Genomic DNA, 23,247 nt, shown 5'->3' with positions numbered 1-23,247 from the left:
GGTGGAATCTACTCCTTGTGAAGATGCCTTGAACCTTACTTGACAAAGCAATGACAGTGCTTGAAAGGACTGACTCTGGTTCTGAAAGAAGTTCTACTGTGGGTAAAATTCTATCAAATAGCATCGCACCCCATAGAGACATCTTTCCTGAAAGGAAGAGTCATTTGATATAGTGTCAGGGCCCAGGACTGGCCAGGTCTCCAGCCCCAGCCTTCTAACTGCCTGATGCAGACTACTGTGCTTCCTTGCTCGGGATCAACTGCCGTTAGGCTTCAGGGGGCAATTCGTCTTAGTAGGAGAGAGAGAAACAGTCTCCAAGGGAGAGAGACAGTCTTAGTTTCTCTCTTAGCAGTCTTCATAGAAGGGCACCTCCTCTGAGCAGGAGGAGCAAAAGAGGATGAGTGAGTCCGTGAGAGAATGAATGAACCTGGTCTAATCTCCCCTGCAGGTACTTATAGAAGTGATCCTGTGGCTATTTGCACCACGGATGGGGAGACTGCCAAGCACCGATGCTCGTGCTCTTGTGTTAATAAGAGCCAAATCCCTTCCCCATTACCTTATCACCAAGGTGTTATCGAGATGTTATATCACAGGTGTTTCTTATAGTTACAGAGTGTTCAGAGCTTAATTCTCACTTCTCCTTCCCTTGAGTTATATGGTTTCCTACAATATAGCAAACTTCATTGTTGTCTTATTTTAAGAAACTATCACAGATATCCCAATTTTTAGCAACCCTGATCCAACAGCAGCCATTAGTCAAGAGGTAAGACCAGCAAAAATTTCCAACTTGCTGAAGGCTGAGATTATCATCATTTTTCAAAAATAATGTATTTTTTGGTCATTTTTAAATAATGTACATTGTTTTTGTAGACACAATGCTACTGCACACTTAACAGACTACAGTGTTTAGTAACTTCTACATGCATTGGGAAAGCCAAAAAACTTGTGTGACTTGATTGACTGTGGCATTTGCTTTACTGCAGCGATCTGGATCCAAACCCACATCTCCAAGGTGTGTCTGCGATAGCTGAAAACTTTCCAAGCATTGGGGGAGATATGGACACCTAGATTGAAGAAGCTAAAGTTTGCCTTTACTTAAAACTCTGCCTCCCCCAACTGTGGGGCTGTTCTCCATTAACAGTGGTGGGCTCCAAGTCCAAGTCCTGAGGTAAGTTAGGAGAGGAGTATAAATTGGGACCTCTGGGGCCACAGGCCCTTCCCAAGGTGAGACCTGGAGGGTCTCACTTCTCCGGACCTTACTACCCATATGTAGTGAAGGACTCACTCCCATTCACAAAGTTGTCTTTCTTCTTACCCTCTCATGTGTTTGTTAAAAATGAATGAATCCTGTAATTTTGTAACCTCTCTCTTGAAAACATTACAATAAAAATGATATGAAGTGACTCTTTACCTGAAAGTGTTCTAAATTGGAAGGATTTACAAAATGATAGAATGAAATCACATAACATTTTAGTTTTCAGTTATTTTTTATGTTTTTAAATTTTTATTGTATTTGTTTGTTTGCTTCTTACCTGCAGTAAAGCATGGTGGCGTCAAAGCTCATAGCAACCCAAACTCTTAGACTCAAATGATCCTCTTGCCTCAGCCTCCCAAATAGCTGGGATTATAGGCGTGTACCACAACGTCTGGGTATTTTTAGTAGAGATAGCATCTCACTCTTGCTCAGACTGGTCTTGAACTCCTGAGCTCAACTGGGGAGCTGCCTTGTCATGCCAGAGTGCTAGGATTATAGGCTCAAGCCAACACATCTGGCCAGTTTTTGATTATTTTTAAAAGAGCCGGCGTGGTGGCTCACGCCTGTAATTCCAGCACTGTGGGAGCCTGAGGAGGGAGAATTGCTTGAGCTCAGGAATTTGAGACTCACCTGAGCGAGAGTGAGACCCTGACTCCTAAAAAAATGAAAAACCCAGCCGAGTGCCTCCGTGAACGCCTGTGATCCCAGTGGCTTCCAGAGGCTGAGGCAGCAGGTGACTTGTCTCCTTTCCATCCTCACCTCGTCACTCTACACTTCCAATTTCTTTTCTTTTTTTAATGTTCCAATCTCTGCCCACTTACATGGCTATGTCATTTACAGCCTCCAAAAGCGGCTCTGATTATTTCACTTGTCTTGTTCAAAAACATCCAGGTGCCCCCATGGGATAAATTTAGACCCCCTTATTCATTCAATACGCACAGACTATCACTCCAGACGCCAATGTCAATGATGAAGATTTCTATTTTGTTGATTTTTAAAGTGCTTTCATACAGATCATGTTCTTTGGTCCTCACAAAAATTTTGTAAGACAAGAGACTCAGGTGATAACACGCTCATGCTTCTAATGAAGAAAAGAGACTGAGGAAGGAAGGTAGATGATTAAGAATTGTTGGCTAGAAAGTATAAAAAATCTCGCTAGAGCCCAGGACTCCTAACTCTAGAATCCAGAAGCTGGGCATCAAACCTTTCTAATGAAAGTAAGTCTGGCCAAACTGTAATGCCCACTGCTGCTTCCAAGAACCTTCCTCTCCCTCGCCCTTTCACTGGTGTGATCCTGGAATACTCAGCCCCACTCTCCATTTACCTCAGTCCTGTTCACCTTGTAAAGGCTTCCTCAGTTCCTCCTCCACTCATGGAATGATTCATACAAATGCTTTCAACCACACTCTGTCTTTTTAGCCTCCTTTTTACTGCTTCAAATTCTTCTTAGTTTTTCTCCCAGATAGGCTGTGAGTATTGTGAGGTCTCAGCCTGTTTTAAATGTCTTGGCATCCCCCTACATATTATATTTAGTGGGTGAATGAAAAACAATTGCTGCATGTGTGTGGAATTTGACATCATAGATATTTTTTAAGTGACAAGAAAATTTCTACATGATGCCTTACTTTATTGTAGTGTTCACAATTTAATATCTACGTCACTCTATCTAGTATTTCTCATGTGGAAAAACTGGTTGAATTTCTATTATTTGTGAATTCCTGCAATGCTTTCCAGAGTAAGACTCACTGAACATCCATTAGGTCTCACTGAATCATTACCATTGTCAACTATATTAAACAGTCCCCTAGTGGCTGCAATGTATTAATATCCTAAACAATTAGAAACTCATTTTTCTTGATTTTTAATATTGTTCTAACTCAAGCAAACTAAATACAGAATGCACCTTAGTTTTCTCAAGTTGTTACTTTAATTGAATCTGGCTATTCCTTACAAGGACTGTTCTGGAATTACTTAATTGGAGTTTATGCTGATGCACATAATTGTACTCAAGATGAAAAGGATGGCAATTAGGTCTTTCAATTCAGCACAAATGAATAAAAAAATCTCATCCCCACACCCACCATACCATGATGTATTTTTCTGACATTAGAAACATTTTATTTTCTAAGACACCCCTGCTGTTGAGAAAGCTTTTCTGATGTCAATAAGCTTTTGAACTGCATTGAACTGAGTTACATTTACCACAGGGCTCCCATGCTGCCCTTTAAATGTCCCTGGCTTCTATTTAGTATGGTAATTTTTCGAGGGTGGTCAAGGAAGTCAGTCATTTCAACTAAAACCCCTGCAGGCTGTCACACAAAAGCAGAGAATAGATTTAGCTCCAATGTTCCTTAATTACCTTCCAAAGACTGACAGCAAAGATTGGGAAACATGGCTAACACTGACTTAATGCTCACCCTAATGAACTAGTATTGCAATTCTAAATTATAACCTTACTGAGGTACTGAGGATTGAAGAAACTGCTGTAAGAGGTTTAGGATATCTATATAAAATGAAAGCGTCATTCTTAACGCTAGTTGTGTTGCTCATGTATAAAACTCTGCTCTCTTCCAAACACAATGAAAATTTCAGCAGTTTCTTAAAGATGCAGCACAACCTTCATTAATGTGTCTCTGTACCTCTAGAGCCCCGGTCCTACGTGCATGAAGTTAATGTACCTCTAGAGCCCTGGTCCTACGTGCATGAAGTTAATGTACCTCTAGAGCCCCGGTCCTACGTGCATGAAGTTAAGAGCACAAAACCCTGGGACCCAGCTAGGCTTTTCTGATATTTGCACTTGAGGGAAGTTACTAGTGGTCCACTTTGTAGGCATAAAAACATCATTCTATAATTTCACTGAGAAATAATCTAGTGAAAGGGCCAGACCAACGCCATTTTGTTGTTTACTACATAAGATCTAGTCCACCCCAACCCCCCTGCTATTACCTTCCTCCACCCCTGGTTACACATACTATTTACTGCATACCTTGCACATACTGTTTACTGCATAAGTTCTGTTCCTAACTCCTAGCCTGCAGGGCCACTCCCTGCTGCCTCCCCCACACCTGCTTGCACAGCCACTGAGCCATTAATTGAGTCACCTTAGGCAAACAGCTGCCAAAATAAACAATAAGTTTCTATTACCTTGAAATACAGGTATTTCCCTCCAGCCACCTAATCAGGCTGCACCAACTCTAGCCCCCCCGTTAAGAGACCCTCCACCCCTCACCTGTACCAATCCAAATTCTCCTTTACTAGTGAAATCATCAACCACCAATGCAAATCCTCCTTTATGAATGAAATCACCAACCACCAATCAAGAGTGTACTCGTAACGGACCCTACCCTTCTTGCTTTCTGTACCCCATAAAAACTTGCTCTACCCTGAGTTCGGGGCTCGACCTCGGCTTGCAAGCCAGGAGAGTCCAGACCCAGGTCTGAATAAATCTCACCTCTTACCTTTTACATCAGAGTTTGTCTCGGATTTGTCTGCTGGGGCCTTTTGGGAGAATTTTTGGCATAACACTAACTTTGAAGGATCAATTCACTTTTTAAAATTCAGACTGTCCTGAGTTATGGAGTTACAAAGTGGGGGTTCAGGGGGCGTTTAGAGTTCAACATGGGTGAGTACATGCTGCTATGTGTATCCTACGCAGAGAAGCACCCAACCAGCACCTGGACACTCACACTCTGGACAGACCTCCAGGAGAGAACGGGGGTCCACAGACAAGTGGGGGGGAGCCTGACAGCAAAGGAGAAAAAGGAGGCCGGGCAGCCTGGGGGACTGAAAGGGCTGGAAGCCAGGAGAGGGAAAGAGGAAACTAAGAGAGCCCCCAGGACTCCACACTCTCATCACACTATTTATTTCTTAGCCTACTCGGGCCCTACCCAGAGACTGCACAGAGATACCACTCCAGAGAGGGAAGCCACGCAGGGCAACTTCTGACTGTGAGCCCTGAGCAGCTGCAGCTGTGTGCCATTGTCAGACCTAAGCCCCAGAGAACTTCATCCTGCCCTTGGGCTAGCGCCACCTGGCCAAGTGGAAGCCAGAGGGTTGGGTACTCGTATTCTTAGGACAAATCCCATTGCCACTGCTGTGGGACTGAGGTGTGAGAAAATGGTGCATCCCCCAGCCCTTTGCCTCCCTGTTGCCTCTCAGAGCGGCCCTGACTGTTCTGGGGATTGGCCCATAGCATGGCTGCCACTGCCCTCACCTGAGCATGCTGTTGGCAGCAAGGAGACCATCCCGCTCCTGCCTGTCACAGATAGTGCCTGAGCACACTTCCAGAGGGCTAGGACAATTCTGCCAGCCTGGTCTCATCCTCCCAGTACACGAGCATCACCCAGCTCAGTGCATTGGTGCTGGTAACTGAACCCTCCACTCCCCTCAGGGTTGGAGGTCTGGGTGAAACAACCTGCTGATGCCACCCTAGGCAGCACATATCACCAGTGGGACAGAGAATGGGCCCACGTCTTCTGCAGCCACTCCTAACACCACCATAGATCTCTTGGGTTCCAGTGGGTTGCTCCATCACTGCTACTGGCATCACCTCCATTGTAACTGGTGCTGAAGGAAACTGGGAGCCCTCCCACATGCCTAGGCCACTGCTGCCATTACCAGCATCCATGCAAGCCACCTGGGAGGCCAAGCATTGACCTCCTGACCTACTAACACTGGTGCTAGTATTCACTGCAATGCAGCCCGAGGCAGGCAGACTCAGCCCACTGCTGCCAACACTGGGGCCTGGAGACAGGATCCCTGGCATCCTAGTCCCCAGCAAAATTACACCACAGCCTCCACTAATCCCTGCACCCAAGCCACTGAAAAAAATCACAGATATGACTGGTGCTGTTTACAACTGAAGAAATCATACTGAGAGTATACTCCTGTATGTGCCCAAATCCAAGCCAAAGTACCCCAAACAACCAATACCATAAACACTTCTTCAGGAAAACATTGTCCCCTATGAAAACAAATTCAAAACAGTGGAAAAGCCCCTGTTACACTATAGGCACACATATCAACATAAGGACACAGAAAATATGAAAATTCAAGAAATAGGACACCAAATGGAAATTCTGAAACTGAAGAATTCATTGAATGAAATATAAAATACATTTGAAAGCTTCAACAATAGGCTAGATCAGGCAAAAGAAGGAATCTCGGAACTTGAAGACAGGTCTTTTGAAATAACTAAGTCAGATAAAAATAAAATTAAAAAATAAAAAGAAATAAGCAGAGACTTTGTGAGATTTGGAACAATATAAAGTGACTGAATATTTGAACCATCAGTGTCCCTAAGGGTGAAGAGAGATAAAAGGGTTGAAAAACCTATTTTTAGGTTTTAGATGAAAAATTTTAGATATAAATTTCCAAGTTTGTCAACGTACCCAGATATCTAGATTCAAGAGGCCCAGAGATCCCCAAACAAATCTGTGGTGTAACACAAACAAGTCTCTACAGAAGACTACCGTCAAATTGTCTACAGTCAAAGCAATGGAAAGATACTAAATAGAACAAAGTGTCCAGTCACCTGTAAAGGAAGCCCCATCCAACAACAAGTAGATTTCTGACCAAAAACCTTAAAGGGTAGGAAAAAATGGGAAGGAATATTCCAAGTGTTAGAAAGAAAAAAATCTACCATCCAAGGATAGCATATCCAGCGAAGTTATTCTGCACAAATGAAGGAGAAAGATTTGCTTAGATAAACAAACTCTGAGAGAATTAATCATCACTAGACTGCCCCTGCAAGACACGCTCAAGGGCATTCTAAACTTGGAAGCAGAAGTTTTTGGTATTTACTATCATGAAAACACAAGAAAGTGTAAAACTCACTCGTAAATCAAACACACAAATAAGGAAGCTGAAGGGCTCAAACAGCGTTCCTACAGTAAAACGCCAAGTCACAATAACAACAGTGAGAGAAAAGCTGAGAAACAAAGAATATATAAACCCTAGGTATGACAGTAATAAAACTGCACATACCAATAACAACCTCAGATGAAAATGGATTAAATTCTCCATTAAAAAGATACAGACTGACTGAGTGGATAAAGAAACATGATTCAAACATAAGCTTCCAGGAAGAAATACACTATACCTACAAAGACACACAGATTCAAAGTAAATGGATGGAAAAAGATAGTCCATGGAAATGAATTTTGACCAAAGTACATTATTTAAACAATAATTTTTTTTTTTTTTTTGCAGTTTTTGGCCAGGGCTGGGTTTGAATCTGCCACCTCTGGCATATGAGGCAGGTGCCCTACTCCTTTGAGCCACAGGCACTGCCCTGAACAATTTTTAATTCAACTTGTTAATATGTTGTTTAGGATATTGCATCCTCATTTATAAGTGAAATATGTTTGTAATTTCCCTTTATAGTAATATATTTTTTCCAATATTAATATCAGGTATATCCAGATGAAGTAGAATGATTTTGAAGTATTTTTTCTTTTTCTATTGTGTACAAGATTTGGCATGATCTGTTTTTTGAAATTATCTTTTATTTTTATTTATAAATATTAGTTGTCTATTTTTTGAGACTTCGGGAAAAAAAAAGAAGTTAACTGATGACTCCATACTGAACCTCTGAGTCAAAGCATTCTATGATAGACATACTCTTATCTGACAATGAGAATGTTACTTTTTTTGCATTATTATTATTATTGATCAATATTTCACTGCAGCAATCATTTGATTTCTTTTCTCAATGTATTTATCTTTGGTCGTTCTTTACGTAGTTCTGGTGTGAGGCTCCATTGCTGCTGTGGGATCCCTGGCTTTTCTTCCAGGGCTCAGGGATGCCACCAGGACTCCCATAGATTCTGCTCTGAGGCTCTTGGGTGTGAGCTGGCTAAGCAGCCCCCCACCTAAACCCCAGCACTTTCTGCAGGCCCTGCAGCCGTGCCCCTGAGGCTCCCACCAGCCACCTGGCTGGAACTGTACCCACACTGGTTCAACACTCCACAGGTACCCAAGAGCCTCTAGCTGCCATGGAGCCTGGACCAAGGTTAAGCAGCTGCCCACAGCGCAGATACCTGTGGCCACTGCCTAGACAGCCTTGCCCAGTTGTCACATCCCCTTTGGGTAGAGACTCAGGCAGAGCAATGTCCCACCACACCAGCTTCCATGGCGGGGGTCTCACCCAGCCCTCAACATGAGATTCCAACAATGCCCGAGGTGCATGAAGTGTCCCGATGTGCATGAAGACCATCCAGTGCCACATGGCCTGTGATGATCCCGGGAAGTGCTGCACTCCAGCGCTCGGGGCATCCAGTCCTTCCCTGCCGAGTCAGTCTTCCAGAGGAGGTCGCAAAGTGCCACCTGGAGACCACTTCTCACTAAGTGTTAAGGAGAGTTCCCAGCAAAAAGGAACCAGTGTGCTGCAAACCTATCTGCCCTGGGCTGAGAAGTTTCAGATAGAAAGTACCAGCCAGAGAACTCTGGCAGCATGATAAAACAGGCTAACAAAACAACCAGGTATCACCCAACATGATGAACAGAACCGTATTCCACACACCAGTACTAATACTGAATATGAACGATCTTAATGCCCCCACTTAAAAGATACAGACTGGCTGAAGGGACAGAAAGCACACCTCAGGTGTATGCTCCTGAGAGGCACATCTAACCTGCAAGGACCCACAAGGACTCAAGGTAAAGAGACAGGAAATAGGACCCTCACAGATGGAAGCCACAAGTGAGCAGACGTAGCTAATCTCATTAAATCACTAAAGGTAAAGGAAAAAAACACCACAAGATGCTCATCATTAAAGGCGAAGGGGGTTTCAACAATGAGACAACAACTCTAAATATCAGTATCTATTCACCCAACACAGGGACTTCCCAAGTTAGAAAGCAAATCCTACCAGGTCTAAGTGCAGAAACCAACAGTAGCATCGCAGTGGAGGGGAGGTGGCAGTGGACCCAAAGCTCTCTCTCCCGGGTCAACCTCCAGGCTGACATCTGCAACTTCAACATCTGGTGGGGGGAGTTCAAGCCTCAGGGTGAGCTTGTGCCAGGAATCACTTCCAGGAGGTCACAGTAACCTCCTAGCTGAAGACTTAAAATTAAAGCACACAGAGTGCTATACACAGCACTTATTTTGCTAATGATATTTCAAAGAATTGTAAAGAAAGAGAATGAGCATCCGAAAGGGCACAGAGACTCTGCTGGGCTTGTCTGTTGGCTCCTCTTTTCTGCACCAGCCTCTCCTTTCCTGCTTGGACACGAGGCTCTTCCGTTTTCTCCCTCAGTTTCTGACGCTATCCTGTTCTTACTCTCAGACAGCCTTTGTTTTGCTCTCATGAGACCCATGTGCCTCTTCCTTCATTCTTCCCTGCTCTTTCTCCTTTTTCCTTATTCTGAGACTAAACTGGCCATCACATTTTTAAGAAAATAATTGAAATGGCATTAACAATTTTTGCTTTTAATATCTATAGGCGTCTCAGCTGGTACACTGACAGAGAAGCTTAAATAACACTTTGTTTTTTCTTTCCTGTGCATTTTGGCTCATGATTGGGCGAGGTGGAATGTACCTATGTTTCTGATGATGATCAAGTTTGCTATTAATAGATTTGGGTTTTTGCTGAGGAATGGCCTGGTGTGAGTATAGGAAAGAATAAATTTGTGCCCGTGAGAACCGAGTTTTGGGTGGGAAGAGATATGAGGCTGTGGGCTGGTGAGGAGTTCATTGCCATCTGCACCTGAGAAGAAAAGGCTCTTCTAAATTAGAATAGCAGTGCTGGAAGCCGAAGGGGAAGGCCAGGGGGGAGCAAACAGCCATCTGCGCACAGCTGCTGACTGACTGAGCACGGGCAGGGTGAACGAGGAGGAGCGATGAGCTCCTCTGACGGCATTCCTGAAAATGCTGTTCCCGTGTTGGCTGAATCAAAATCCACGGCACCAGAATTTATGGGTATTGTGAGGCAAACAACTTTCTGACCTTCAGCTACCTTAGTCACAATACCACCTGTCCTGTCTACACCATGGAATTGTAAAGCTCAGACAAAACACTGACAATAGTAAAATATTATGCAAATGTTATAATAATGGTACCATACAAATGGTTCCTCAACTTCATTGCCATGAAGGATGTGTTTCAAAAGCAGAGTGAAAGGCCAGGCCCAGTGGCTCACACAGTAATCCCATGATTTGGGAGGTAAGGCAGAAGGACCACTTGAGATCAGGAATTTGAGGCTACCTTGGGCAACATTTAAGTAAATGTATATAATTACATAAATTTAAGACAGAATCAAGACTTTCTTCAATCTCCTAATTAAATCATTCCTAATTTTCATCATCAATGTTTTCAAAACATTTCAGTCGAAAAAATATTAAAAAAATAGCTGGGTATGGTGACATGCACCTATAATCCTAGCTATTCAGAAGTCTGAGATAGGAGGATTGCTTGAGTCCAGGAGTTGGAGGTTGCAGTGAGCTGTGATGCCTGGGCAAGAGAATAAGATGCTGTCTCAGTAAATAAATGAAAGAAATGAAACAAACGGGGGGAAGAAAAGGAAGGAAAGAAAAGAAAGAAAGAAAGGCAGGGAGGTACGTGGGGCCCCGGTACTGGCTTCATTCTGTATTAGCTTTGTAAATTCAAGTCAGCCACTTAGTCTTCCTAAATCTAAGTCTTGTTACCTGAAAAATAGGAATAATGACATCATATTTTATTTGTGAAAAGATTCAGTGAGACATATATATATCTATGTGTGTGTGTGTGTGTATGAAAATGCCTGGCACCCAATAAGTACATTTTTTCCCCCATGCACCTCCCACAGCCATCTGGGAAAAACTTTTTGCCAAAGTTTTTTACTGAACTAAATTAATCATTAATTACATTTTTCTCTTTAAAATTACTCCTATCTCTTTGTTTCTATAAGAATGGATAGGGCAGTGCCCATAGCTCAGTGGATAGGGCACTGGCCACATACAACATGGCTGGCAGGTTTGAATCTGGCTCAGGCCAGCTAAACAACAATGACAACTGCAACAACAACAAAAAATAGCCAGGCCTTGTGGCAGGTGCCTATAGTCCCAGCTACTTGGGAGGCTGAGGCAAGAGACTCACTTAAGCCCAAGAGCTGGAGGTTGCTGTGAGCTGTGAAGCCACAGCACTCTACCCAGGGTGACAGCTTGAGACTCTTGTCTCAAAAAAAAAAAAAAAAAAAAGGAATAGATAGATATCTAGATAGCATGTATTGTGCACTGTTAGATCTGTTTTGGCTGATATTCAAAATACTTACTCTAAGGTTGAATAAAGTCAAAATATAGTTTCCACACTCATTTAACTATATAATAGAAATATTGTTAAACTAATAAACTAAAGCAACATTTAAAAATAGTAGAGTAGCTTACACATGTAGGGAATTACACAAATTGAAGAACAAATCAAGACTTTTAAGGTGACCAGACATCCCACTTTTGGCAGGACAGTCCCGATTTTTAACAATTTGTCCTGCATCCTGCGGTGTTTTAAAAAAGTCCCAATTTTTTGAAAGAATACACGACAAGCTAGGGAACAGCGGGAGAACGAGAAGGGAATAGCAGTTTTCAGCTGCCATGCGGCTATTTCGCCCGGATATGAGTTTTATATTATTTTTGTTAATTTTATAATGTTAAACTTTAATAATAACAAATAATTGATGAGAACTGATAATCGAGAACTGCTTATCAAAGTCCGCATTGTTGATCATTTGTTAGAATTCGACCACCATTGTTTGGACTTAATGAACAATGGCATTTTTTGGCATTGGCAACCACAAAAACATTTTGTAACTGTCTCTAAGACCATACACATCATACTGCATTCATCGTACTGCGTGCTAGTGCTAGTTAAACAGGTGATATCAACAAATCAGCTATTCAGATAATTTAGGTAAGTAATTTATTTATTTATTTCATGAATTTAGCAGACAATACTCGTATTATTTATATTCTATAGTAGCGGCAAAAAGTCTAGCGCTGGCCTTGAAAGTGACACTTACGACTTATGAGGTATCATTATTAAAAAAATATATTGATAAGGAAAAGGTCAAATCTTGGGCATCAGCAAAAATCACAATAGAGAACAAATGGTTAGAAATATTTCATCATTTTGAAACAAACCATGTTCCATACAATAATGCACTAAAACTTGTGGGATACGCGCTGTTCTTACCAGGAACTAATGCTGCGACTGAACGTGTTTTTCCTACGGTAAATAAAGTGTGGACATTAGAAAAATCACAATTAAGTGTTGAGACTTTGAAAGCCATTTTATGTGTGAAATATAATTTAACAAATTCTTGTGAAAAATTTCATGACCTTTTAAACAACGACAGCAATCTACTAAAAAAAATTCACTCAAATGAGAAATATGCCAAAGAATAAAATGATACTGTATATAATTTTTTAATGTATTATATTTGTAAATTATACTTATGTTGAAATTAAAAAAATATATTACAATGCTATTTTTGCATTCTATGAAAATTTTTGTTGCTCCATATAGACCAAATTGTTAATTAATCCTGCCTTCCCCGGCAATGATGTCCTGCTTTACCAATGTTAAAATCTGGTCACCTTGTAACAATACCCTCTTGATGACATCATTTTTAATTTTCATCATCAATGTTGTTAAACTTTTTCAGTCTAAAAAGATATTATACATTTCACAGGATTCTTAGAACAATAGTCACGATAGAGTACAAAGGTGCTAAAGGGGGAAGGGAGAGGCAGGGAGACAGGTCTCAAACAGCTGGAAGGAAGACTCTGACTATTCCCAACACAAAGAAACGGTCAAGTGTTTGCTGTCTGATCTGACTGCGATGTCTCACCTGTATGAAAACATCACTGCATACTAATATGTACAATTACATGCATATGTACATTTAGAAATCCTAAATATGTACAATTATGATTTTTCCCATTAAAAAAGAAACAAAACCAGAAATGAATGGTAAAAGATGAAAAGAAGCCTTAAATACACACAGAAAGGTATCATGTCTGCTATTCTCAAAGCTACTGTAAATCAGTAAGAGCATATGAACAACTTATAAATAGACAATTCAAAGAAATTCAAAGAGGCCATAAACATAGAGAAGGTAAGAATAATACGCAAATGAGCCAGCACCGTGCCCTGCAGAGGACGTGCCCTGATGCATTCCTACCCTTACCTCTCATCTTCTTTGCCAATGAAATATCCAAGATCTTTACATTTTTTTCAATTTTCTAAGTTTTAAGATCACTTGGGATTGCTCAGCCATCAAAAAAAAAAAAAAAAAATGTCAAACATATCTTTTGCAACAACCTGGATAGATCTGGAGACCATTTTTCTAAGTACAGCAAGAACAGAAAAACCACCACCACACGTACTCTACTCCTGCTCCATTACATTGGAACAAACCGATTAACACTCACATGCACATGTACTAGTGACCCCGATGGAGGCAGGGGAGGGGAGGCTTGTTCACAACTAACAGTCCAGGGCACACTTATAACTTGGACTGAAAGTGGACAAAAGCAAAAAATCAATTCATGTCACCAAAGCAGTTTTACCCCCGTAATATTCTGAAATTAAAAAAAAAAAAAAGAGTACAGGGGATTACATGTTTGACTGTCCTCCAGCTTCTCTCTGAACTACAGACTCATGGCCCAGTCCCTTCCTCTCTCATCCACCATGAGGAACATTTTTTTTCAATTTTTTGGATTTTTTTGAATTTTGTTTTCAATTGTTTTAGTTTGAAGTATTTTTAATTCTTCTTTTCTCCTCTCCTCTCCTCCTCTTCCTTCTCCTTCCTTCCTTCTTCTTTTTTTTTAAATTGAGACAGAGTCTTACTTTGTCACCCTCAGTAGCATGCCATGGCATCACAGCTCACAGCAACCTCCAACTCTTGGGCTCAAGCTATTCTCTTGCCTCAGCCTCCCAAGTAGCTGGGACCACATGTGCCTGCCACAGTGCCCAGCTTTTGTTTGTTTGTTTTTTTTTTTGGCGAGACGGGGGCTCACTCTGGCTCAGGCTGATCTCGAACTCCTGAGCTCAGGGCAATCCACCTGCCTCGGCCTCCCAGAGCACTAGGATTACAGGTGTGAGCCACCACACCAGCCCCATGAGGAACATTTTAAGGAGGAGAGAAAATTAGTCCAGAGTTGGGGAATCCCATCTTTCAGGTGACTGCTCTCTGCCTTCCTCACAGATAATTTATACTCTTTCCTTTTTGGTCTCTCCATCCTCAGAAAAAAACACAGGACACTTCTAAAACGGGAGGATGGGAATACACTTGTTCCCATTTTTCTATTCTTCTAGACTGAGGGGTTAATTCACGGTAATTTCATTTCCCTGAGGGAAAAGTGATGTAGAAGACACCCCCCTCCTTTTCTGGAGCTGGGCGCTGCCTGTTGGGACTCACTTTTCCATGTCTTTACTCGCTATTCATTCAACAGCCTTGTCTGAAGGTCACTTTGTAAAACATGTCCAAACGCTGAGAATAAAGTCACAAAGGATCAACTTTTAAAAGCAAAATAAAATAGCAAAAGGAGATAAAACCAAACCAAACCAAAAGGAAATAAATACGGCTTAACCAAGTTACTTCAGTTCCTTGCCAGAAGTTCTAAGTTTTATCACATAATAGTAAACGGCATTGGGAAAGGACCTGTCACAGGTGTGACCTCTGCCCTTTGAAACACTAAGTCAAGAAAGACAAAGTGACTGAGGCAGCCAACCGTGGAACCCCAATCACACCCCAAAGTCAAGCACAAGATAAATGTGCATGTGCTAATTCTGAGGACTCCCGTTCTTCTGTCCAGAAAGTTGCATCTGGTGTCAATCTTTCTGGTAGGAAGAATTTGCAGGAAAATTAGTCCTTACCATCGTCTTTGTCGGGCACGATCGTAACCTGAGCCCCGGGGAACTGGGCCCCGATCCTCCCACCCGTGGGCATGCTCAGAAGGACGTGGAAGGTCTCCTTGTCCTCATGCAGGGAGTCATCTATGACAACTATCCGGCAAGCTTTCTCCCGTTCCTCTCTGTCAAAGCGGACAACACTGGTGTGGTCCTCAGGCCTGGATATGTAATCAGAATAAGACAACACTGAAGTGGGCACGGTTCCGGTTGCTGTTCCTGGAGGCAGAGAGAATCCAAAAGGTTTTTGTAGGACATAAGACAGGGGTGTGTCCAGAAACTCAGCATTTTAAAGGTTGCTTCCCACATGTGAACAGCCCTGTAAGTTTGATAGCAACTGCATATTGTCCCAGCGTCAAGAGCCCACTTCAGAAGGACCTCGACCTTATGGTGAATACTGAATTTCAAGTGTTCTCTCCTGTCTCTGCTGCCACTGGAGCTTTAGGTCAACAGAGCTACAAAACACACCTCCTACCATTCAAATGCTTCCCAGGTACAGGCAGCCTGCTCGGAGCTTCCCAGACTCGCCTTGTCAAGCCTCTTAAGCTCTCCACTGTGCTTTTCCGATCTGGTGGCTGAGATTTACAGAAATCAGACCCTTGCTCTGGACTCAGAGCCCAAGGCTGACCCTGAAATCTGTTTTTAATCATTACTCTGTACGGCCCTTCAAACATATGAATGAGAATTTTAATGAAAGCCTGCTCAGATATCTACAAGGTATCTCACTTTTTCTGTTGCATTCTTAGAAAATCTACTTACTTGTTAGAAAGGTGTTTAGTATATTAATGAATATTACATAGTAATATAATTTTTTATCACATAAAATCACCTTTCATAGGATGCATACCAATGAGGAAAACAAATATCTTGACATTTCTTTGAAAGGAGTTTCAAAGCAACTAGCACCGCTTCCTCTCTTTTCTTTGAGATAATAACTTCTTTCTATTGGAGCAAGCTTGGGTGGAATTTAGTTCCTTGTAATCCAAAAAAGACTTGAGGAATATCCAGTAAGTGATGGAGTGCCAACAGAAACGTTTGGGTAAGTAGCAGCAGAGTCCTTCCAGGCTCTCTTGAAGGAGCCCTCGGAGCCCTCTGATGAAAGACTTACGGATTGATGTTCTATTTTTTATAAAAATAGTAACGTATACCCCTTATGTCAAAGCGTCTTTTATATCATTAGGGCTATTTTATGTTTCCTCCCTCCCTCCCCCGATGGCATATCCAGCTACCTTGTTGGGTGTAACAGATGACCATTAACTCCTGGCTGACATCTCCACTTCTCCTGATAGGAATGAACAGTTCACCAACATCTTCTTCAACGGAGTATTCAGACTGGGGAATAAATACAGTAGATTCTAAAGAGAAAACACAATCATGATGACTATTATTTTTGTCTGACCTTCTTATCTCAGAAACAATCTATGCAATTGAACTTTAGGTAATGATTGACTCCCCCACCCCCTGCATATTCTTTCAGAATAACAGTGTGTGGAAAAGGTAGGGTGGAGGGCAGGGGAAAGAAATGAGTCGAGTCTGCAGGCTCCTCGACAGGGAATCTTCAAATCTAGAAACAAAACCCAACATGCTTTTTCTGTAGTAATTGCTTTTTTCTTCAATTAATAAGTGCTGCTGACACAGTCTCTGTTAAGTCCAACTTTCTTTTCTTCACAAAGATTAACACCTCCCATTGAAGTAGAATTTGAGAAGTGGAGGTGACCTCAAAAATCATCTTGTCCCACCCCTTACTTTCCGATGAGGTTACTCAGACTCATAAACTTATTTGCTAATGACCTTTACTGGTTGAGTCAAGATGAGAATTCAAATCCTCAAATGTTTATTTTTATTGTTATTTCCACCCAAAATGTGTTCCTTTTGGATAAATCATGATTAAAAATATAATAATACATTGTTCAACACTTTTAAAAAACAACTGTTCCTTTAGAATTTGCAAGTCTATTTATGAGCTGTAAGGAATATTCCCAGGGCTTCCGTCTTCCCCTAGCAGAGTGACAGTAGCACACGGTATACACTGTATTTATAGATTACCATAAGGCTCAAGGGTTCATTTTTTAATGTAGTTGCAAGGTACACTAAATAATAAACATGGCACAATTAAATTCTTCAAAAAATGCAGTCACTATGTAAAACTGTTAATAACTGTCTATAAATAGTTCAACAGTTTGGTTGCAAAACCCAGACAGGCTCTTGGATGTGGGAGTCTGTTTCACTGATAGTCTCCTGCTCACACACAAAATGTTTCATGATTATTTTTAAAACAGCTGCCCCCAGTATGTTGGACGATTATACAAGACTGCTGAATAGTGGGTACAGCCCTGGTACCGCACCCTGCTCCACCCTCTCTGTACCCAGAAGCCAGCTAGCATGAGCTGTGTCTAGCATCTCCCTGAGCTCTGGCTTCTGGTTGGGCCAGAGGGGACTACAGGAAGGGGACTGCAGGGCAGGAACAGAGCCAGTGGGTCAGGCATTTAATCCTCTCCTGCCCCCCAGGGTTCAGAACTGGGCACACTCCCAGCTCACTCGGCACCCCCACCCAGCTTCCTGCCCCAGTGTCCCTCGGGCCTTGAGGCAGTGGTGGTGCTGCTCTCCCTCCCTCCTAGAAACAAAACCCAACAGGCTTGTGTCTGTAGTAATTGGTTTTGGTAAAGCAAAGGAAGCATCTACCATGCCTGGGGGTTCACAGTGTCCTTATGTTATTTTCACCTTTGTGAAATATTCATGTGATTAAATTATTTTTAGATTATTCACTTTAAGTATGTCATTTGTTTTTTATTCTCCCCCCACCCTGAACTCTGATTGATAAACTTATTTTTAAAAATACCTCTATTTTAAGCTCGGTGCCTGTAGCTCAGCAAGTAGGAAGCCAGCCACATACACTGGGGGGCTGGCTGGTTCATACCCGGCCAGGCCTGCCAAACAGCAATGATGACAACTACAACCAAAAAAATAGCCGGGCACTGTGGTGGGTGCCTGTAGTCTCAGCTACTTGGGAGGCTGAGACAAGAAAATTGCTTAAGCCCAAGAGTTTGAGGTTGCTGTGAGCTGTGACGCCATAGCACTCTACTGAGGGTGACATAATGAGACTGTCTCAAAAAAACAAAACAAAACAAAACAAAAAAACTCATATTTTAAAAATATCTGTGAACATAAGCCTTTATAACTAATTATTTACTTATCAAGTATTGATTAGGTGACCGTAGTTCTCCCAGGCACTGCACTAGGCACAGGGGAGACAGAAGTGACAAAAGCCTTGGGCTTCATGGAGTTTTCATTCTAGCTGGTGGGTGGGGAAGAGAAAGAAAATAAACGCACAAGAAAATACGTCGTGTATCAAGAGACAAGAAAAGATACGAAGAAAATAAAGTGTGCTGGGGTGACAGGGAGTGCTGGCACTGGCAAGTGAGAGTGGAGGGGTCTGTGCCATACAGAAGAGTCATGGAAAGTCTCTCTGAGAAAGTTATCCCTGAGCTGACCTCAGAAGGCAGTAATGAGATGTTCTATGTGAGTAACTTAGAGAAGAAGTACAGGCAAAGAATGTGTAAGTTAAAAAGGGCCCAGCAAGGTTGTGCCACACGTACACAAGGACAGCCAGCAGGCTGTCAGGCTGAAGCAAATTGGGCCAGGAGGAGAGGGTGAGATATGAGGCCAGAGAGGGGGAGGTGGGGTGGGTGGCAGGCAGATCATATAAAGCCCTCAGGGCTACGAAGGACTTTGATTGTTACTGAGTAAGATATGGAAATAAACAAACACTGCCCATAGGATGTGAATAAGCAAAGGCTGCCTATTCAGCAATTGCTACAGCAACAGAGTCAGCTGCCGTCATCGTGTTTTGACAAAGACTCAAAGACTCTGGAAAGCTTGAGAGCTGAGTGGAGCAGCTTGCAAGCTGGCTGAGGCTGACAGTTGCTGCTGCTGGCAAAAGTAGGTGGGCCATGCTCTTGTTCTGCAACACAAGGAGTGCCAGGGACGACCTCAGGGCAAAGGCAAGGCGGGAGACGAGAGCAGCAGCGCTGAGGGCTGCCCATCTGTGCCTATCTGTCCTCCAGAGGAAGATGGGTGTGCCCTCCAGGAGCCTCCCCTTCTCTGCACTGAGGAGAGTTCCCAGCAGAGGACAGGTGCACTGTGGGGCTGTCTTGAGCTGAGAGAACAGATTTCAGAAGACAAGGAACCAGAATAAGAATTCTGGCAAAACAAACAAACAAACAAACAAAAAATGCCCAACCTGTTTGACATCACCAAAGGATTACACTGGGAAAACTAAAAAATACTGATGAAAGAAATCATAAATGATACAAACAAAAGGAAAAACCTCCTTTACCCATGGGTTCGTAGAATGGACACTGGTGAACTGTTCACGCTGCCTGAAATGATTTAGAGGCTCAAAGCAATCCCCATCAAAATACCAACATTGTGTTTCACAAATTAGAAAAAGTAATTCTACACTTCATTTGAAGCCAAAAAAGATTCCAAACAACCAAAGCAATCTTAAGCAACAACAACAACAAAATCCCAAAAGGATGGCACCTGTGGCTTAAAGGAGTGGGGTGCCAGCCCCATATACCAGAGGTGGTGGGTTCAAACCCGGCCCCGGCCAAAAACTGCAACATCTCCCCCCCGAAAAAAAACCCAAAAAAATCAAACCAAAAAACAAACAAAGAAAACCCCACAGAAGCTGTTTGATACTCCCAAATGATCATGCTACAAATCTGGACGCCTCACACTGCCTGACTTCACATGACATTATAATGTTATTGTAACCAAAATGGCATAAAAGTAGAGACAGAGACCAAGGGAACAGAAGAGAGAATCCTGAAATGACTACCTGCAACCAACTGATCTTTGACAAGGCAGATAACAACATACACTGGGGAAAGGAAGCCCTGTTCAATGAACGGTGCTGGGCAAACTGGATAGCCATGAGCAGAAGAATGAGACAGAATCCCTTTATCTCATCATATGTAAAAATTAGTTCAAGACAGATAAAAGAATTAAATGTAAGGCATGAAACCATAAAAATTCTAGAAGAAAACACAAGAAAAACTGTTCTAGATACAGGCCAAAAAAAAAAAAAAATTATGGCTAAGACCCCAAAGGCAAATGTACCAAAACCAAAATAAGTGAATGTGGTTTAATTAAATTAAATAGTTGAACAACAAAGGACCTTAATCAAGAGAGTTAAGAGACAACCTACAGAATGAGAGAAAATATTCACAAAGGATGTAGCTGATAAAGAGCTAATATCCAGAACCTGTGAAGAACTCAAATCAGCCAGAGAAAAGTAATACCATTAAAAAGTGGGCAAAAGATATGAAGAGAAATTTTTCAAAAGAAGGCAAACAAATGGCAAACAAACATATGGTAAAATACTCAACATCACTAATCATCAGGGAAATGCAAATTTAAAAAATACAAGATACCACCTCATCCTGTCCAAATGATCATTATTAAAAAGTCAAACGTAATAGATGTCGGCACAGGCACAATGAAAGGCAACACTTATACACTGTTGGTGGGACTTCAGATTAGTAGAGCCTCCAGGGAGCACTAGAGATTAGCATAATCTCTGTGGAGAGTTCTCCAAGAACTGAATATAGACGCACCACTGGAATCACCAATCCCATTTCTGAGTACCTACCCAAAGGAAAAAAAGTCATTTTATCAAAAAGGCACTTGTACTTGAATGTTTACTACAGCACATTCACAACTGCAAAGATGTGTAGTCAGCCTGAGTACCCATCAATTTATGGGTCAATTAACAAAATGTGGTTTATATTGAAAACTAAAAAAATAAACAAATGAGTGAACACAGACTCCAGTACAAAAAAATACAGTGAGTGCTACTGAATATTCAATTCAAAATATTAACTAAGAGGTTCTTTTTATTAACTTACAGAAATTCACTCTGTTATCATCTAGGTTTTGGCATTCTTCAGGTCTTGGACTTCATGGCATTAGCATGAAATATTACTGAAAGTCTGATTTCTGTATTAGGGTTTATTATGTGCTGAAACGTTGTTACCCATTGATTCATATGTTGAAGCCCTAATCCCCAATGTGATGGTATTTGGAGATGGAGCCTTTGGAGGTCGTAAGGATTAGATGAAGTCATGTGGGTGGGGCCCTTAAAATGAGATTAGTGTCCTCATAAGAACAGGAAGACAGAGATCCTTTGAGCATGCACAGAGGAAAACTCTTATGAGGATATAATGGGAAGGTAGCTATCTGTAAGCCAGAAAGAGGCTCCTTCACCAATAATCAAATCTACCAGCAGCTGATCTTGGATTCTCCAGCCTATAGAACTGTGGTAAATAGATGTCTGCTGTTTAAGGAAGCCCAGTTTATGATATTTTGTTATAGCAGCTAAGCTTATGAAGCCAGTGTTGATTATATATAATATTTACTCCATACTGCTAATTTACACTGGCCAGTATTTTTCAAATAAGTTATTCAGAAACATTTCTTAATGGGATTTTAATAGGCCCCTTTAAGATTTAAAGCTCCAAGTACCTGAGGGGTTTTTTTGGCAGTTTTTGGCCGGGGCTGGGTTTAAATCCGCCACCTCTGCCATATGGGGTCGGCGCCCTACTCCTTTGAGCCACAGGCACCGTCCAATACCTGAGTTTTTATTCCATGGTCATTCCATTCCTATGATCCAGGCAGGTTTGATTAAACAAGGTGGGACTTCTTGCCAGTGCCAGCAAATTTGAATTATAAATAAAAAAGAAAACTGGGTGTCTAGGCCATGCCCTTTCCTCTGGAATTCACTCCTACAAGTGATCTGACAGACACCAAGTAAGCCTAGTATCAAGTTCAGGTGTTCTGTTGACCTAACTTGTATAAGAAACGTGTCATCTGAGGAGGAAATCCGAAAAGGGCATCAGAGAGACAAAGGTAGACTTGTCTGGTAGAGTTCTCAGTTCACATTCTTTCTCAGCTTCACTTTATACACATGAGAGATGTCATATATGTAGCCTGCCTTATATAAGCACAGCTCTTTAAGAGGAAAAGTCCTAAGGTGGCATTTTTGTATTAGCCTTAAAATGATTAGTGAGCACACATGGAGTTCTTTCTATTTGCTGAGTCCTACTCTAAACACTTGATGCAATTGGCTAGCTTTGTCCTTTGAGGTAAAGACTATTCTGACTGTCACTTTTAACCAGTCAAAAGTTAGGCTGGCAGGTGGCAATGCTGGGATTACAATGCAGGAAGTCCATCTCAGAGCCCGTGCTCCACTGCCTAAAAGAGGAACACTCAGCGAGGCTGGCAGTCCCGCCCAGACCAGAGGAAAGCAGAGGCCAAGCTGAGATGGTGAAGAGAGAGACATAGGGGGCGGCGCCTGTGGCTCAGTGAGTAGGGCACCAGGCCCATTTACCAAGGGTGAGTAGGGCACCAGGCCGGTGTGAACCCGGCCCCAGCCAAACTGCAACAAAAAAAATAGCCGGGTGTTGAGGCAGGCGCCTATAGTCCCAGCTACTTGGGAGGCTGAGGCAAAAGAATCGCCTAAGCAGAAGAGCTGGAGGTTGCTGTGAGCTGTGACGACACAGCACTCTACTGAGGGCAACAAAGTGAGACTCTGTCTCTAAAAAAAAAAAAAAGAAAGAAAGAGAGACATAGGTACTGCTGAGGCAGAGACGGAGGTGGGGTGGAGATGGAGGTGCAGCAGAAGTGAAAGAGAGAAGTGAGCAATGAGACCCTGCATAGAAATTATGTATTTATACAAAACTATAAAAGTATTATGTAAAATTATGCATACAATGTGCATATTAATAAAATTATACAATTACAGTGTAAAGTCTGAATCTTTATAGCATACAGATTCATGTGTATAAAGAATGTAACTGACATATATTTTAGCATAAAAGGACACGTGTCGAATCCCGTGAACACACGGGGTCCGCCCTGCGGCCATCTCTAGAAGGTGAGAGCTGAAGCGAGGGCCGCGTTACGGAACCCGCAGGCTCCTGCCAGGAGGAGGCCCATATTTAAAATTGACCATAGTGTTAACCTTTTCAAATGTTAACAACGGTTATTCCCATATGCTAGAATTAAAAATGACATTTTAAGAAAATTAATAGGCTTTTTTTTTTTT

At 42.1% G+C, this 23,247-nt stretch overlaps 1 protein-coding gene across 1 annotated transcript in view; it reads right to left on the bottom strand.

The window, feature by feature from the left end:
* Positions 1–23,247, bottom strand: part of FREM2 (FRAS1 related extracellular matrix protein 2) — a 198,320-nt gene that overhangs the window by 82,081 nt on the left and 92,992 nt on the right. Inside the window, exons 5-6 of the mRNA XM_003799707.1 lie at positions 16,370–16,495; positions 15,108–15,359 (exon numbers count right to left, since the gene is read on the bottom strand). Coding sequence (XP_003799755.1) covers positions 15,108–15,359; positions 16,370–16,495 — 378 coding nt within the window. The remainder of the gene's footprint in view (positions 1–15,107; positions 15,360–16,369; positions 16,496–23,247) is intronic.

Source organism: Otolemur garnettii, unplaced genomic scaffold (genome assembly GCF_000181295.1).
Source record: "Otolemur garnettii isolate 467f Iridium unplaced genomic scaffold, OtoGar3 scaffold00154, whole genome shotgun sequence".
NCBI classification, from domain to species: Eukaryota; Metazoa; Chordata; class Mammalia; order Primates; family Galagidae; genus Otolemur; species Otolemur garnettii.
Note: the sequence above shows the minus strand (reverse complement) of the source record. Positions and strands in the feature narration are given on the sequence as shown.